The following is a 16,971-nucleotide window of genomic DNA, read 5'->3' as shown; positions in this document are numbered from 1 at the left end:
GTAAAGTGCTGTGAGATCTAGGGATGGAAAGTGCTAGATATGATGAGGATGTGTGAGTGTATGCTCTTACTTCCATTGGAAATGCATTTCATGTGATGGACATTTCAACTCGTGGGTTAATGTTTCGCAGTAGCGTTGGACTCAAATGACCTGTTCAGTTAAGAGAAGGTTTGAACTCACAAAATCTGAGTCTATATTATGGGTGATTCAATCTGGTGTATAAGCACTGGTGACTCATCTACGCCAGTTTGACCCCAGTACCACTGCACTGTCTTCAATGTCATTATTCCTGACTGTTGGGAGCGAGAAGCAAGTCAGGCCCAGTAACATGCCAAGTCTAGATGGATAGGGCTGGCTGGTGATAGTTCGTCAGCAGGCAGGAGAATCTCTGTGATCCCATCTCTACCAGCTGGCGGAGATCACACATACCGCACTGCACGCTAGCTATTGTCCCAAAGGAAAGGTGCCAGCTATCCTGTTCTGTCAGCTGTCTCCTGCCAGCTGATCTGTCCAGTGGCACTAAAGGTCACTGGTCAGGGTGCCAGCCCTGCCTGCTGAATACTGTGGCATCACTGCTGGGAGAGAGAGGACAACCCCAGGTACAAAGCTGGGTGCTCACCTAAAATTAGGCTTGGCAGAATTCAATTTTTATTTTTTATAATGACAATGGATATCGATGTTTATTTTTAAACTTTTATTTTATCAATTGAACTTTTCACCATTGCTGGAAACTTTTCACAGTTGGTGGGGGGGTAGAGGGGGGAGAGACAATGAAGGGGAGGAGAACAATGGGCCGGGGCCAGACAATAATCCTTTAATGACAATAGACATTGAGTTTCAAATAGTTAAAACTTTATAATCACTAAAGCACAACTTGTCAACATCACAAGTCAAAATATACAAAGTAAATATCCTTAAATCAAACTCTCAGGCAGCATTGTTCTCACTTTGTCTATCTATATGTTTCTATGATTATCAATGGAAATATTTTTTCACTGGTTTGTGTGTGCACAGTGAAATCAACGTTTACTGATAATAATAAAATCCTTCTGCGCTGACCTGTAATGTGAGCCCGAGGGGGACAGAGAAGGACTGAGCCCAGGGGGACACAGGCAGTGACAGGGATATAAAGTGTATCTTTAACTCCGATTCTTTCCATTGCCTGCATGTCATAGGTCATCAAGGAGCCTCCACCACCGCCACCCCCAGAGCCTGTAAGTATTTTATTTTTCAAACCATAATACTACTGTCTGCAGCCACTGCAATGTAGCTCAATGACTAGGAACTTGGTGGGAGTCATAATGACAACTCTAAGTCTGTCTCCTGGGATAGGGTTATCTGTGCCTTTAGGTCCATATGCACACAGATGCTCTTCCTCCATGGAAAAGTAGCTGCATAACCCCCAGCAAGATACCTACAGAATCACTCTTTCGCTCAGACCAGTATTTTGTTCCATGCTGCTGCGCATCACGCATGCATGAAAAACTGTATTGCCAGATGCTGTGCTCAGTGCTCCAGTCCTGGCTCAGGCAAAATTGCCATTGTTCTCAATGGGAATTTAACCTGAGGAAGGAGTAAAGCTTAGAGTCCATCATCAGGTACAAGGCAGTGTGGAGACTATTGTCTAGTGGCAAGGTCACTGGCCCAGGACTCGGGAGACCTAGAGACTCTGTGCCTGGTTCTGCTATTGATGTCACTTCCTCTCTCGTCCTTTGTGTGTTTTGATTGGAAGCTCTTTAGCGCAGGGTGCCTCACTGGGTGTGTGCACAATGGGGCCCTGATCTCAGGTGAAGGGGAGCGTCCTGCCTGTTTCCACTCCTTGCATGCACACACACAGTTAATCCGTGGCAAAAATAACTGCCTAACTCATACAAGCAGGCTGCAGTTGGCTGCCAAATTGCTTTAACTTGGCATCCATCTGAGGAGGGAACCACAGCTGCCATTTTGAGGTTGCCAAAGACCGCCATTACTGTCTCTGTGAGCCTGTGATTTGTCCCGAGCAGCAATTCTGTGGCAATTTAACGGGAGGCCTGAGGGTGGGGGAGGGGGTACTGTGGAGAGACCTTGCTGAGCCCTTCTCTGTGTCATACGCATTCTGTGCACCAGCAGCAGGTGTTGGGGTCAGACCTTCAGCTGGTAGAAATTGGCCCAGCTCCACTGAAATCAGTTCAATGCTCTGCAGGTGGGGTAAATTGAATTGGAGGCAATTAAGCTCCACTAATGTACCTCAGCTGAGGACCCTGCAACATGTCTCCTGGGATGTCGGTGCAGGATCTTTCACCAGCACTGAATTAGGTTAAGTGAGGAAAGAACAATGGCTCTGAAAGAGAACCCGGATCTGGACTCCATCGCATTTTGGGTTTGCTTTAAAAACAGCCCCAGTCTTTATAATGGGCCAGATCAAACACCCCAGATCCAATCCCCCCAAAGGTACAAAATCCAGTGCCTGATTTGAATGGTTGCAGCCTGAGCCCGTCGCTGCAAAGAACCAAGCAGGGCAGAAGAGCTGGGTACAGCTGCGAGGAAAGAATGGTCTGTAGTGCGCGTTAGTGAGCTCACAGGGATTGCCTTTTCTCCTGTTAGCAATGTACAGTTCCCAAAGCACAGCGAAGAACGGGTTTCATTTGGTGAACATAGCAGCAAGGCCAGTATAATGTGCAATTCATCTCCACTGTGCCTTCTACACCCTTAAAAGGCAGTTGTGATTTTTGAAGCTTTACGCATATTTGACCGTATATAAAAGCAGCCTGAAGAGACGAGAAGAAGTGAACAGACAGTCGGCTTTGACTTCTCTAGGAGAAATTGCAGCTGCAGAGACAAGAGGCTTTTGTTTGCTGTCAGCACATAAATATAACATACAAAGCCAGATAGCCAGGGATAGGGCCATAGGATGTTCACTTGTTTACATCCCATGCTGTGTGCATGAAAACAACAGCGATCACTCTCCTTCTTTCCCGCAGGAATCGGATGATGAAGATGGATTGCCAAAGAAAAAGTGGCCAACCGTGGATGCATCTTATTACGGAGGCAGAGGTGTTGGTGGAATTAAGAGGATGGAGGTATCAGGCGCTTTTGTTTCCTGGGTCGCAGTAAACAATCAGAACCTTTTTAATTGAAAATCACGGCAAGACATTTCAAAAATGCTTTTTACAGAGTTATCATGATGGAATAGGGAGGTTGGTTTTTAATTAGGACCCATCTACCTAATCACACCTGCCAGCCCAGGAGTCAGCCATCAAGCGCCATCGTTTGCATCGTGCAATTAATTGTGTCTGGAAGTATTAGTGAGTGCAAATTTGCAGGTTGAGGAATGGGATGAGGACCAAACAGTTTCACTTTATTGGATCAGATCCTCACCTGGTGTAAATGGGTCTCGTCCTATAACTTCAATGGAGTGAGGCCAATTTATAGCAGCTGAGGGTCTAGCGTTAATTGGCCAAATTGAATAGAAGTAATTGCTCCTTAGCGCAGGGGTTAGGATTTTACAATCAGGCACTGAAACCTGATGCACTATCAGTTTGCCATGGGAGATTCTGACTCTTGAAACCAAGTGGCTAAGCAGCTGCATAGGGCAAATCTTGCCCTGGGATGCATTCACACAGCTCCCATTGAGGTCAGTTGAAACCCAAGGGCAGAATCATAAAACTATAGGGTTAGAAGGGACTGCAGGGGTCATCTGGTCTAACCACCTGCCAAGATGTGAGATTTGTTGTGTCTAAACAAACTTGCAGGTTTAAACTAGTGTAAATGGAGGATTCTCTGCAACTTGAAGTCTTTAAATCATGATTTAAGGACTTCATCCTCCTTTTGAAAACCTCCAGTGGAGAAGCTTCCACGACCTCCCTAGGCAGTCTGTTCCACTAGACTACTGTTCATACAGTTAGGAAGTTTTTCCTGATCTTCCATTTTTGACATGAATTGAGATGCATTATTAGGGGAAATCCAGCCCTCTCCTATGCACCTATGAAGAGTCCTTTGCTGAGGAACCTAGTCTAGTGAACCAGGACTAACTACCCACCAAGTCTGAGAGCCACTGCTCAAAAGAACCCTTCAGGGCTCTTCCTCATTCCTGAATACTTTTGTCACCTCTAAGTTGGAGGGCTGCAGTGCCCTGTTCTTGGGGCTATTGGTGGAGACCACTCAGGAATGTTAGCTACTCCCCTGCCATGGGAGACCATTCGTGGCATTTGTGTTGACAGAAGATGCAGACTCTGGCAGATTGCTGCCGTGCTGTTTTCAGTGCAGGGTCTTTGACTCTGGAACCTTGATAGACCATGTCTGATGACCTTCAGGGTCTAGTGCAAGATGCATCTGACTACCCTAGGTTTCACCCAAGTAAAGATTTGGATGGGAGGCGCCTGCTGGCTAAACAGCTGGCTGGGAAATTGAGTGGGGAATTTATTTTTTAGAGTTTCCTCTTTACGTTGATTGTTGGTAATGAATTAGGGGATTTTCCTTCCTCGCTAGTTAATGGCTGCATGTCATGATGGATTGTTCTGACAGTAATTTTGCTTCCAAGAAGGTCAGTTCTCCCAGATGCATGAGCAATGGGTGAATGTTTCACAAACACTGATTGAAACTAGATTAAATAATAGGCGTGTCTAGTTAAGATGTATGCCAGCACTGCTCACTGAAGCTTCTGCATCCATGATGTGCCCTTACAACTTCAGGTGAGGTGGGGAGACAAAGGATCAACGGAGGAAGGGGCCAAATTAGAGAAGCCCAAAAACGCTGTCATCAAATTGCCAGAGCAGGAGTATGAGCCGTGGGAGCCCAAGCCAAAGAAACACAATGTGAGGAAGCCACCTTCCCAGAGGAAGTGGTACACTCCAATCAAGGTAATGCATCTGCACATCAGCTTTAAAACATGGGTCGTTTATGCTAGGCATGTTACCACAGATAGGTTCCTGAGCACAACATTTCTCATGGTTGGCCATGGGGTGGGAGAACTATTGGAGGGGTCCCCATTTCTGGGACTAGACTTCTCATAGGCAACAAAGTCTTGGGTAACATCTTTCACCTGTTTTCCTGCCCCTCTGCACTGATTGGATTCCAGCAAGAAATCCCAGAATCTGTTCTCAGGACAGCACCGTCTCAGCAATGCACACCCAAGAGGGGCAGACGATGTAGAGGAGGTGGGAAGGAGGAGCGTAGTTACAGCCCTGGATTGGGACTCATAGATTTCAGCTCTCTTCCTGCCCAGCTGTGCCAAAGATGCAGTGTGTGCCTTGGCAAAGCCAGTTAGGGTCAGGTTTTTAAAGGTCTTCAGGCACCTAACAGTGCAGAAAGATACCTAGAAGGCTTTTCAAAAGCACCAATGAAATCAGTGGGAGTCAGGTGCCTATCGGCATCTCTAGGTTTCTAAACACTTTTGAAATCTTAACCTATCTCAGTTGATGCTGATGATGATAAGGCATCTTTAATCCCAGGGTTGGTTCACCGATATCCGTGTCATACACTGAAATCCTCAACGGGAACGGCCAGTGAATTTCAAAGTGTTATGAAAATTGAATAAGCGATCCGTCTTTTGGATGCTTATCTATGCCAAATCTGTTCTCTTCTCCTTTATGGGGGCACCCATCATTAGACTTCCACAAGCTTCTTTGTCAAGTCTTTTCTTAATGCTGTCTAACCCCATTCACCTAACTGCACCTGCTGGTCTATGTTAATTGTTCATATTAAACCAGATGCATCCTTGATGTAACTCCAGTCGGATGGATTTGTTCCATTGTGTGCAATGGCTGGTTCCCCTAGGCACTCGGTATTACATTGATGGGCATGCTATAAATACAAAGACAGATAATAATGAGTATACAAAGAGCAGCGGCCTCCGGGCCAGCCTGTGTGCTGATGGTTAAACACACACACAGTAATATCACAGCAAGTCGACTGTTGTTTAATTTCACATTGTTCTCTCAAGCATTGTTGGTCATGTCACGTATGTTTGATTCCAGGGCAAACTTGATGCATTATGGGCTCTGGTTCGACGAGGCTACGATCAAGTCTCTCTTATGAGACCACAGCCAGGGGATAAGGTAAGTTGTCATGGACGCACTGTCATGTCGATTCTTTGTTGTCGGAAGTAATGCTCATTTTTTTCCTCTTCTTGAGAGCTTGTCTCTCTTGGATTACCCTGAGGCTAAAATCCATCACTAGATCCTGAGGTTTAATGATGAGCTAAAATGTTTGCAGTGGCATCTGTTTAAAAGCATTGCCCCTAATGGTCAATCACTGTCTCTCTGGTGCTGTCCTTTGAGCAGACGCAGGTAGAGACTGGGTCATTTGAAGATGCCAGTTCATCTCTTGACTGATGTTACTTCTCCATGATGCTGTTTCTTGCCTTTCTTTCCGTAAGCAGAGATGCACTGGAATCAGGGGTTGGACTTCTTCATTTGTGCACTCCACTAGATTGTTGTGTTCTAGTTCAGTGCTGCTGTAAGTGTTAATAGATATTGGATCCTGCATACCAATGGCTCACAAAATGTTTTACTCATTCAATAGCAGAATTAAATGACAGGTAAGAGAAATCATAAATCACAGAGGGTCCCACCCTTCTGGGAAAATTCCCTGGAATTGAACAGAGAATAACCTTCCTATGGGATTATAGTGCTGGGCTATAGTGCTCTGCCACAACCCATAAGTGGTCTTTAAAATTCTAGAGAAATGATCTCCTGCTTTGTTCAGTTCCATGGGCCAGATCCTCAGCGGATGTGAATCACAGCTATGCCAATATGCACCAGCTGAAGATCTGGCACTATTGTATTTATAGAGTGTAATTTCTGAAGGACCCTGTTGGTTTCACCTCTGTTACATTCTGTAGGACTTTTCCGTAAAGCAAGCAGTCCTCTGCAGGAATGATCCACACAGGGGATGTTTGCACTCATGGGTTTTCCTTCTTGTGGAAGTGACAAGGGGTTCCCATCCCCAGATCTTGCCACCAGCCCAGGCTATTGACACAGGTGCCCTGTGCCTGCATACTGCCTCCTGGTTTCCTTGGCAGCAGTTCAGTCAGGATGCAGGCACCATCAGGCCGTGGTACAGTAATACCGGCTCTGGCAGGGATCTTCTGAGGGAAACCGCTGCCCAGACACTGGCTGCTCCTTGCCTGGGCCCTCCTATCCTCTGATCTGGATTTGTGCAATGGAGCTTTAGGCCTTGGCTACACTGGTGCTTTACAGCGCTGCAACTTTCTCGCTCAGGGGTGTGAAAAAACACCCCCCTGAGCGCAGCAAGTTACAGCGCTGTAAAGCGCCAGTGTAAACAGTGTCCCAGCGCTGGGAGGGCGGCTCCCAGCGCTGCAAGCTAATCCCCACGGGGAGGTGGAGTACGTGCAGTGCTGGGAGAGCTCTCTCCCAGCGCTGGCGCCGTGACCACACTCGCACTTCAAAGAGCTGCCATGGGAGCGCTCCCGCGGCAGCGCTTTGGAGTTTTGAGTGTAGCCAAGCCCTTAGATGGGCTGTGAGGAGAACACTGTGAAGCTATTTCTCCCCATTTCTGTACCCCTCTTGGGCCAGCAGCCCTGGGTTCCAGCACCCCGGCTCTCAGTGGGAGTGTCTGGGTGAGAGTTGCCGAATCCTGCAGCAGAGTTACATCCAGTGCAATAGTAATCCGCAAGTGCCTGTCACGGGCTGAACTGGCCTCATGCTGGGCTTCCACACATGGGTGAATTTCACCCTTAGTAACCAACAGAAAAGGTGGCTCCGGTTTTCTTTTAAAACCAATTAGGTGCATCCCTCCTGTTCATAGCAAGCTTCTGCTGTGCCCTGGACCAGGAACAGCTGAGCTCTCCCGCATCAGTATTTAGTCTTCAGGGTTCTCCACTTTTCCTTTGTGCCATAAATGAAACTCAGCTTCCTACGCTGCTCTGTAAAATTGCCTTTTAACTGGTTTACCAGGCTGCGTTTCCTTAGGCAGCTGCACTAGAGTCACTTATTTACTTCTTAAGCATGGCCCTGGGATTCTGAATAGCCCATTGAGGCCCAGCTGTATTTTGATAGCAGGCACATTGTACGGTAGGAGACTATCCTCCACCTTTCACTTGCGCGGCTGGTAGGTTTCTATCCTTGCAGAGCACAGTCCTGCCACTGTCAGAGCAGTCAAGAAACTTATCAGGGGCTGACTCAAAACAGGGATTCTCAGTTACTTGCCTACAACCCTGCTGTGTGCAGAAGGAAAAGAAACCAGCAAAGAGACTATTTAAAATGGAGCGAGCTGAAGGATTGTTGTATTCGGGGGAACATTAGAAAATCAACTGGGCATCTGGGGAAATAGGCTGGAAAGAATCTCATTGAGTTACATTCAGTGGAAGAATAAGGGTCATCTCTGTTCTATGGGCTGTGAAATTAACTATCGCTGAAGAATGTTGAAAGGAAAACAAGAAAATGACTGGGCACGGTTCTGTTTTCCGAAAAAGGCACTGGCGGAAGTTGCATCTCAATCCTTTTCTTTCATTTCAAGAGCCAGCATTGCAGGGAGCAATATTATTGTATATTATTTGTATTCCAGTAGCTCCTACAAGCCCCCGACCGAGATGGGGGTCCCATGCAAAAATATACACTCAGCCCCTGACCTGAAGAGCTTACAGCATTGCAGGACTTTTCATGTTGATAGACATTGTGTAAACCTCTAGCACACAAGCAAAAGGAATGACACAATTAGTTATGAGTCAGTAGCAGGCTCTTAACCTCACCTGAGCCAGCCTCTAGAGTGAGACATGGTCATTCTCTCATTCATATGCACGCTGATAGAGCTAAACCGATTTTCTCATTTCATGCTCCCCCAGCTCATAGGATGAGCTTACCAGGCATCACGGTTAGAGATGGTCTGAATTCTCTCAATTTGGAATTTTTCATAAGAATTTTGACAGATCCCTGCTCCCTCCCTCTTTGCATTTTGCCATGTTGCCAACTCTCATGGCTTTCTCCCAAGTCTCACGATATTTGGTGTTTTTCTTTAAGCCTTAGCTCCTGGAGTCAAGTGATTATGCGAGAATCTTGGTTTTATTGTTTTAAAAAAAAAAAGAATAAATTTCTAGTCTTTGTTGTGGCAGAAAAAAGCTTGAAAATACGAGACCTACAAGATCAATACCCAGCAGGCAAAAAGAACACAACATTGATTATTGGTTTAAAAAAATCTTTTGATTTTTTTAGCCAGCCTTGTGATTTTGGGAGGCTTGGGGTTGGTAATGCTATGTTTTGTGAGCAGCTTGAATCACGATGTTGTGACTCGAATGCACAAAACCAGCTTGGACTTTGAAGGAAGATGGAAGGTTTCTGTCCATCAGAGATCTAACTGAATGCATGAGGCGTGAGTTTCTGGCCACTGGGGTGTGTGAAACACAGGGATATTTTTTAATTAAAAAAGGAAAGTTTTATGTGTTTTGTTTTAGATTTTCAAAAAGCAGCCAAATTTCCCCCTCCTCCCCCCAAATCCTTTTTTTAATTGAAAATGTAGGGTTCTGTTGGGGGGTGATTTGTGAGATGACCTTGTGTGGTTCTTTTCTTGAGCAAAACAAATGTGGTTTTCCAATTTTCCAGTTCCATTATTCCTTTGTAGGCTTTGTCTGCCCTTGGAGCCGAGTGTGTAATTCCCAGCTCCTGTAGACATACCCATGGCAGCATTGTTCCTTCTAGTGCACTAAAGCTAGCAATGGAGCTGAGGGGAGCACAGGTGGCAGCTTGGGCCAGCTGTCTGAGTTGGGGTGATGGAAGCTCCTTAAAAGTGGGGAAATCACTGGTGCCTGAACTGTGGTCCTGCCCCTCCACGCCACCCCTTCCTCCTGAGTCCCTGCCCTGCACCACCTCTTTCCCCCAAGACCCCATCCCCCACTCAGTCCTTTTTGCTCCCTCCACCCCCAGTTTCTTGCCCTTACTACTGGTAAAAAGTGATGGGGCCATAACTCCCTGGGCCCCCCTGTTCTGGCGCCCCTGGTCTTGGTACAATGCAGCCTGAGCCCCTGGATATGTACTTGGCTGGCTAGCCCCAGCCACTGCCTGTACTATCCCACCAACGCTGCTATTTTTAGTTTGCTAGCTCTGGCAGAGCTAGCGTGGGTACATCACCGCAAGTTGGGAATTGCCATTCTTGGGAAACTGTTGAAAAAATGACCAAGAAATAAAATGTCATGGCAGAGAGAGTAAAAAAATGTTCTTTTTTTTGGGGGGGGGGGGGGAGAAGGGATGAAAAATGGCTTTTTGACTCAACAGAAATTTTCTTGAAAAAATTTCCCATTTTCACCCACATTTTTCAGGTTTTTGTTGAAAAATTGAAAACATAAAAAATGTTTTGGCATTTTCATGAAAAGCTACAAAAACTTTTAAAAAAGAAATGTTGATTCTCGCCCCCCTCCCCCCCCCCGGCCTGCAAAATACACTACATGTTTTAATGAGTCCATGGCTTTTTTGTGGCTTGTCTTACAACTCCCGTGGCATAGAGGGTGCCCGGGTCAACAGACTCGATCCTGTGGGGCTCGTGCTTAGCTGTGTAAACATTGTAGCTTGGGCTCTGAGGCCTAGGGAGGGGGGTGGGCTCAGAGCCAGGTCCAGCCTGAGCCGCAGCTTAAAAGTGCTGTCTACACAGCTGTATTTAGTGCCAATGTGCCAGCCCCTTAAGCCTGAGTCTATTGAGCTGGGTCGGCGGCTTGCTGCCACTGCCTTTGTAGACGTACCCGAGGGGAGTGTATTAGGCATCGCTCCTGGTTGGCCTGTTCATTGTCCCATCCACGTGGCCCTCTTCCTCTCCTCCCTGTTCTGGCAATGTCGGAAACGCCAAGCAATTACCTGGTCGCTTGCCCCAGGCATTCAGAAATCATGAGTTGAGTCATGAGATCGGCTTACCACCTATGAGATTTTTTTAAAATTAAAAATCTGCGGGAGGTAGATTTATTTGCCTGGTCTCTTTTGAGCCTTGCTTGGGAAAGCTGCCCACATCAAAGCGTGCATGAGCATCTTTAGGGACAAATTCAAGGTGACAGCCGAGGCAGAAATACAGAGCGCCCTGCTGGCTGCTGGGAGGGGACTTGCCGCCTCCTCTGAGAACCCAGTTGCCTCTCCACTCTCCTCTTTCCACACTATCCAGTCTCCCCATCTGGCGAGTCGCTACAGTCACCCACCCCCTTTACGGTATCCTACCCGTGACCCTTTCCTTCTGCCACCCCCAATTCCCCTGCACCCTCCTCAAGCAGCCCAGTGCCCCTCTCCCACCTGCGCTCTCAGATCCCTTGCCAAGGATCGCTGGGGTGGTGGGAGCCCCGCCCCACAGCCCCATTCCTCAATTATGGTTCCAAAGCGGTGGCTCTAGGCCGGCCCTCTGCAGCCGTAACAACAAAACACATCTGTGGGAATCAGCCTTGGCCTCTCTGTACTGAACAGGTTTCGAAGCATCCCAAGAGGACTCAGCATCTTCTTAAGAAAAATCCTGGTGCTGGATGATCCAGTGGCACTGAGTCAAACCCATCCCTGCTGTAACTCCACAGACTTAGATCGGGGATAAATTTATCCTTCCTCTCCTAAGATCAGTGAGCAGAGTGGCACAGTCCTGGAGTGACCACAGTGGCAAAAAGCTGAGTTTGCTGCTTGGGGAGATGAATGATTATAACACATCCCAGTATTCCAGTAGCACCTGAAGGCTTCAGCTGAGATCAGGGCCTCATTGTGCCAAGTGCTGTGCGAAAATATGAAGTGGCTCCTCAGCTGGTGGGAATGGTCATAGCGAAATGGAGCTATGCCAGGGTCCACCAGCTTAGCCTCTTCTTCGGAAGGAGAGAGAGCCCCTGCCCCATGGAGTTCACATTCCATATAGAGGAGGCAGCCAAAGAGGTGGCAGAAAGGAAGAACTATCCCCATTTCACAGGTGGGAACTGAGGGCCCCTCTACCTGAAGCATCTGTTGCTGAATGCACTGCTCACCAGAGTTCCCTGCCAGGAGCTCCTCTTCCCTAGGGATCAGACAGCAAGGGGGAAACACACGCACGGCGTTAACCCCTCATTACCAGCAGGCTGTTGGTTGTGGGTGGTTCTTCTTCGAGTGATTGCTCATATGCATTCCAGTTAGGTGTGCGCGCGCCGCGTGCACGTTCGTCGGGAAAACTTTTACCCTAGCAACCCAGTCGGGTCGGCTGGGCGCCCCCTGGAGTGGCGCCGCCATGGCGCCCAATATATATCCCAGCCGACCCGGCCACCCTTCAGTTCCTTCTTACCGCCCGTGTCGGTCGTTGGAACTGTGGAGCGCGGCTTCGCTGAACTCCACACTCCCTAGCAGCTCATTTAGCTTTCGTGGTATATAGTTACTCATTGTATATAGATAGTTTATAGTTGTCAATAGTTAGTAGTTTAGTGCTTTAGTTTAGTTTTTAGTGGTAACGAGGGGATCGGGGTACCCACCCCTCCCCTCCCCCCCACACGGGGAGCCGGAGCCCATGCCCGGCTCATCAGGTTTCAAGCCCTGTGCGGCTTGCCATAAACCTATGCCTGTGGGAGACCCTCATGACTCCTGCTTAAAATGCCTAGGGGAGTCGCACTTAACTGCTAAGTGCTCAATCTGCAAGTCCTTTAAGCCAAGGACCAAAAAGGAGCGGGACATTAGATTAAGACAGCTCCTAATGGAAGCGGCCTTGACACCTTCGCCCTCGGCTCAGAGCGCAAGCAAGCCGGTGAGCAAGGGCACCGCGGCACCGAGTACCTCCTCCAAGAAGGCGGCACCGAAGCCGAGCCAAAGCCGCTCCACCTCCCCGAGACCAAAGGCGGCGAAGGCACAAATCGTCTCGCCATCAGCCGCCCCGCAGCCAGACCCTGCGAAGACAGCGGATGGCCCGGCACCGATACCAGCCGCGGCACCGCCCAAACCGGTACCGTCGACTCCGGCCCCGAGAGGTCCGTCGAGTCCGGCACCTGGTAGCTCCCCGGTACACGCAGTGGTAGAGCTCTCTACACCTACTACCCCGGAGACATTTGCCGCGGCGAGGGAGCTGATCGCCATTACGGAGGCACCCATGCCCTTACCCCCGGCACCGCCGGTGCGGGTCCTGTGTTCTATGGGCAAGCCGACCCTGACCAGACCAGCTTCGGTCAGTGTAACAGACCGGCACCGCTCTAGGTCGCGATCCGGCAGACGCTCAGCTTCAAGACGACGTTCAGACTCACGGCGTCGGTCCCGATCTCGATCCCGATCCCGGTACCGATCGGGCTCCCGGCACCGATCACCTCGTCGGCGATCACCCAGGCACCGGTCGAGCTCTCGGCACCGATCACCTCGGTACCGCTCACGCTCCCGGCACCGCTCCGGCTCCAGGCACCGCTCCGGCTCCCGGCACCAGTCAGGCTCCCGGCACCGGTCGACGTCACGTGCGTCAACTGAGTACTCCCGGCACCGATCCAGCTCACGGCACCGCAGGGAGCACCGCGCCTACAGGAGCAGATCCAGACAACGGCGCTCGCGATCCCGGTCGACCTCCCGGCACCGAGCCGGTCGCAGGTCCCGGTCTCGCTCTCCCCACCAATACCAGCACCGGTCGCCAGTATCCAGAGGTGTGAGGTCGGTCGGCACCGCGGCACCGACCTTTGCAGCACCACCGTGGCCATCAAGAGCCACGTCGGCATCCTCCCATGCGGGTAGTTATTACGAACCTGAAGTACCGCTGGGCGAGTTTCAAGACCCACATACACAGGACACGAGTGCCCAACAGTGGGGCTTCTGGACACCATGGGCTTACCAACAGACCCAGGGTGCCCCCCTACCTCAGCCGCGTCCCGCTACCGCAGAGCATCGGGTGCCAGAGGCCACTGTTTCCCGACCTCCCGCGATTGAGTCGGACAAACAGCCACGTCCAGACTCACCGGGCTGTCACGAGCTGGAAACAGAGGAACAGCGAGACACCGCACAGGAGGACATCATCCCCGGTGTCTCCTCCTCCTCCTCGCCAGACGAGGCAGTGGCGGGGACTTCAACATCGGGACCTCCACCAATAGATCTCAGGGCCCACCAGGACCTCCTCCGTAGGGTAGCACTTAATATCAACCTCCCCGTGGAGGAAGTCTCGGAGGTTCAGGACCCGGTGGTGAGCATACTATCGGCAGATGCCCCTACCCGGGTAGCTCTGCCGTTTATACGGACTATTCAGTCTACCACCGAAAACCTGTGGCAGTCACCGGCCTCCATCCCTCCGACAGCTAAGGGAGTGGAGAGGAAGTACATGGTACCCTCTCGGGGGTACGAATACCTCTATGTACACCCTCCCCCCTCATCCCTCGTGGCCCAGTCGGTCAATGACAGGGAGCGTCATGGACAACAGGCACCGGCCCCCAAGTCCAAAGAGGCCAAGCGCATGGACCTCATGGGTCGCAAGGTCTACTCAGCAGGGGCCTTGCAACTCCGTGTGGCCAACCAGCAGGCCCTTTTAGGGCGTTATAACCACAACATATGGGTGGAGGTGGGCAAGTTCGCGGAACTGCTCCCCCACGACTCACGCCCAGAATTCAATGCATTCCTGGAGGAAGGTAAGAAGGTGGCCAGGACTACCCTCCAGGCCTCCCTCGATGCAGCTGATTCGGCAGCCAGAACCATTGCGTCCGGAGTAACAATGTGGCGCATCTCTTGGCTTCAAGCGTCCACACTACCTCCGGAGCTGCAATACACGATCCAAGACCTACCCTTTGACGGGAAAGGCTTGTTCTCTGAGAAGACGGACTCAAAACTGCAAAACCTAAAAGACAATAGGGTCATTATTCGCTCATTAGGGATGCATACCCCGTCCACCCAGCGCAGACCCTTCAGGCCCCAAACACGGCGCCCATACTTCCCACCCCGTCAGAGGCAAGACCTCAATAGACGGCGTGGACGCGGGGGACGCAGACGCCAACCCAGCTCCCAGGGAGGCCAGAACCAAGGGCCTTCCAAGTCGCAACCGGGCCCCAAGTCCGGCTTTTGAAGGTGCGCCCGGGGACGGCTTATCAGTCTCAATTCAGGATCCTTTCCCTACTTTCTACAACCGCCTCTCCCGCTTCCTCCCAGCGTGGTCCCAATTAACGTCAGACCGTTGGGTGCTACGCACAGTGAAGCATGGATACCATCTACAATTTGCTTCTTCACCCCCTTCCCGCCCCCCTTCCCAGTCCCTCTTCAGGGACCCCTCTCACGAGCAAACCCTTCTACAGGAGGTTCGCTCCCTCCTGGCGGCGGGGGCCATAGAGGAAGTACCTCTAGCCGAGAGAGGCAAGGGATTCTACTTCCGTTATTTCCTGATCCCCAAATCCAAGGGAGGTCTCAGACCCATCCTAGACCTTCGGGGCCTCAACAAGTGGATGCTCAAGTTGAAGTTCCGTATGATCTCCCTGGGAACCATTATTCCATCCCTGGATCCTGGAGACTGGTACGCCGCCCTCGACATGAAAGACGCGTACTTCCATATTGCCATCTTCCCACCGCACAGGAAGTACCTCCGCTTCACGGTCACACATCAACACTTCCAGTTCACGGTTCTACCATTCGGTCTCTCGACAGCCCCAAGGGTGTTCACCAAGTGCATGGCCGTCGTGGCCGCCTACCTCCGTCGGCGGAAAATCCACGTCTTCCCGTACCTAGACGACTGGCTCCTGAAAGGTTCCTCCCAGTCGCAGGTACGACGACATGTGGAGGCTGCCACGGACCTCTTTTCCCGACTGGGACTGCTGGTCAACATCGAGAAGTCCAACCTAGTTCCAACACAGAGGTTGGACTTCATAGGTGCGACCCTGGACTCTATTCAGGCCAGGGCCTTCTTACCTCAACCTCGTTTCCAGGCGATCGGGGCGATCATCCGGAGCTTGCAAGCATCCCCTCTCACCTCGGCTCGGACATGCCTCACACTCCTCGGTCACATGGCCGCTTGCACGTACGTGACAAAGCATGCCAGACTCAGAATGAGGCCCCTCCAAACGTGGCTTCACTCAGTATACCGACCAAGCAGAGACCACCCGGATGTGTTAGTGATGGTGCCCCCCGATCCTCTCCGCTCCCTCGACTGGTGGCTGACCCCATCGTTGGTATGCGCGGGGATGCCATTCCATCCGCAACAGCCATCGGTGACTCTAACAACCGATGCGTCATCCCTGGGTTGGGGAGCTCACTTAGGAAACCTGCGCACCCAGGGCCTGTGGTCGACCCTCGAGCTGTCACTCCACATAAATGTCCGGGAGCTAAGGGCAGTCCGCCTTGCCTGCCAGGCATTTCTCCGTCACCTCCAAGGCCGTTGTGTTTCCGTACTCACGGACAACACAACGGCCATGTATTATATCAACAAACAGGGGGGAACCCGGTCATCTCCACTGTGCCAAGAGGCCATTCGACTCTGGGACTTCTGTATAGCCCACTCGATAGACCCAGTGGCATCCTTTCTCCCAGGGGTCGAGAACACGCTGGCGGACAACCTCAGCCGATCCTTTCTCTGCCACGAATGGTCGATCAGACCAGACGTCATCCATTCCATCTTCCAGAGGTGGGGGTTTCCCCGCATAGACCTCTTTGCAACCAGGTCCAACAGGAAGTGCCAGGAGTTTTGCTCCTTTCAAGGTCTCTCCCCGGGGTCGATCACGGATGCATTTCTCCTGCCGTGGACCCGCCATCTCCTGTATGCCTTCCCTCCGTTCCCCCTGGTGCACAAGGTCCTCTTGAAGTTGCGCAGAGACAAGGCTCACCTGATACTGATCGCACCTGCGTGGCCCAGACAACACTGGTTCACCACCTTGATGAACCTATCTGTGGACCCCCCAATTCACCTTCCTCTCCATCCAGACCTAATTACCCAGGATCATGGCACGCTTCACCACCCGGACCTGCGAGCCCTTCATCTCACGGCGTGGCTCCTACATGGCTGAGCTCGGCAGAGCTCAGCTGCTCTACGCCGGTCCAACATATACTTCTTAACAGCAGGAAGCCCTCCACTCGCTCTACGTACAGGGCCAAATGGAAACGCTTCTCTTGCTGGTGCGCTTCCCAAGGG

The 16,971-nt window shown here is 50.8% G+C and overlaps 1 protein-coding gene across 1 annotated transcript in view; it reads left to right on the top strand.

Moving 5' to 3' along the window:
• The window catches only part of ANTXRL (ANTXR like), an 80,036-nt gene that overhangs the window by 44,858 nt on the left and 18,207 nt on the right, over positions 1–16,971 (top strand). The window contains exons 14-17 of the mRNA XM_050960162.1: positions 1,176–1,214; positions 2,961–3,059; positions 4,671–4,838; positions 5,955–6,035. Coding sequence (XP_050816119.1) covers positions 1,176–1,214; positions 2,961–3,059; positions 4,671–4,838; positions 5,955–6,035 — 387 coding nt within the window. The remainder of the gene's footprint in view (positions 1–1,175; positions 1,215–2,960; positions 3,060–4,670; positions 4,839–5,954; positions 6,036–16,971) is intronic.

This window comes from Gopherus flavomarginatus, chromosome 6, assembly GCF_025201925.1.
Source record: "Gopherus flavomarginatus isolate rGopFla2 chromosome 6, rGopFla2.mat.asm, whole genome shotgun sequence".
NCBI lineage: Eukaryota > Metazoa > Chordata > Testudines > Testudinidae > Gopherus > Gopherus flavomarginatus.
Note: the sequence above shows the minus strand (reverse complement) of the source record. Positions and strands in the feature narration are given on the sequence as shown.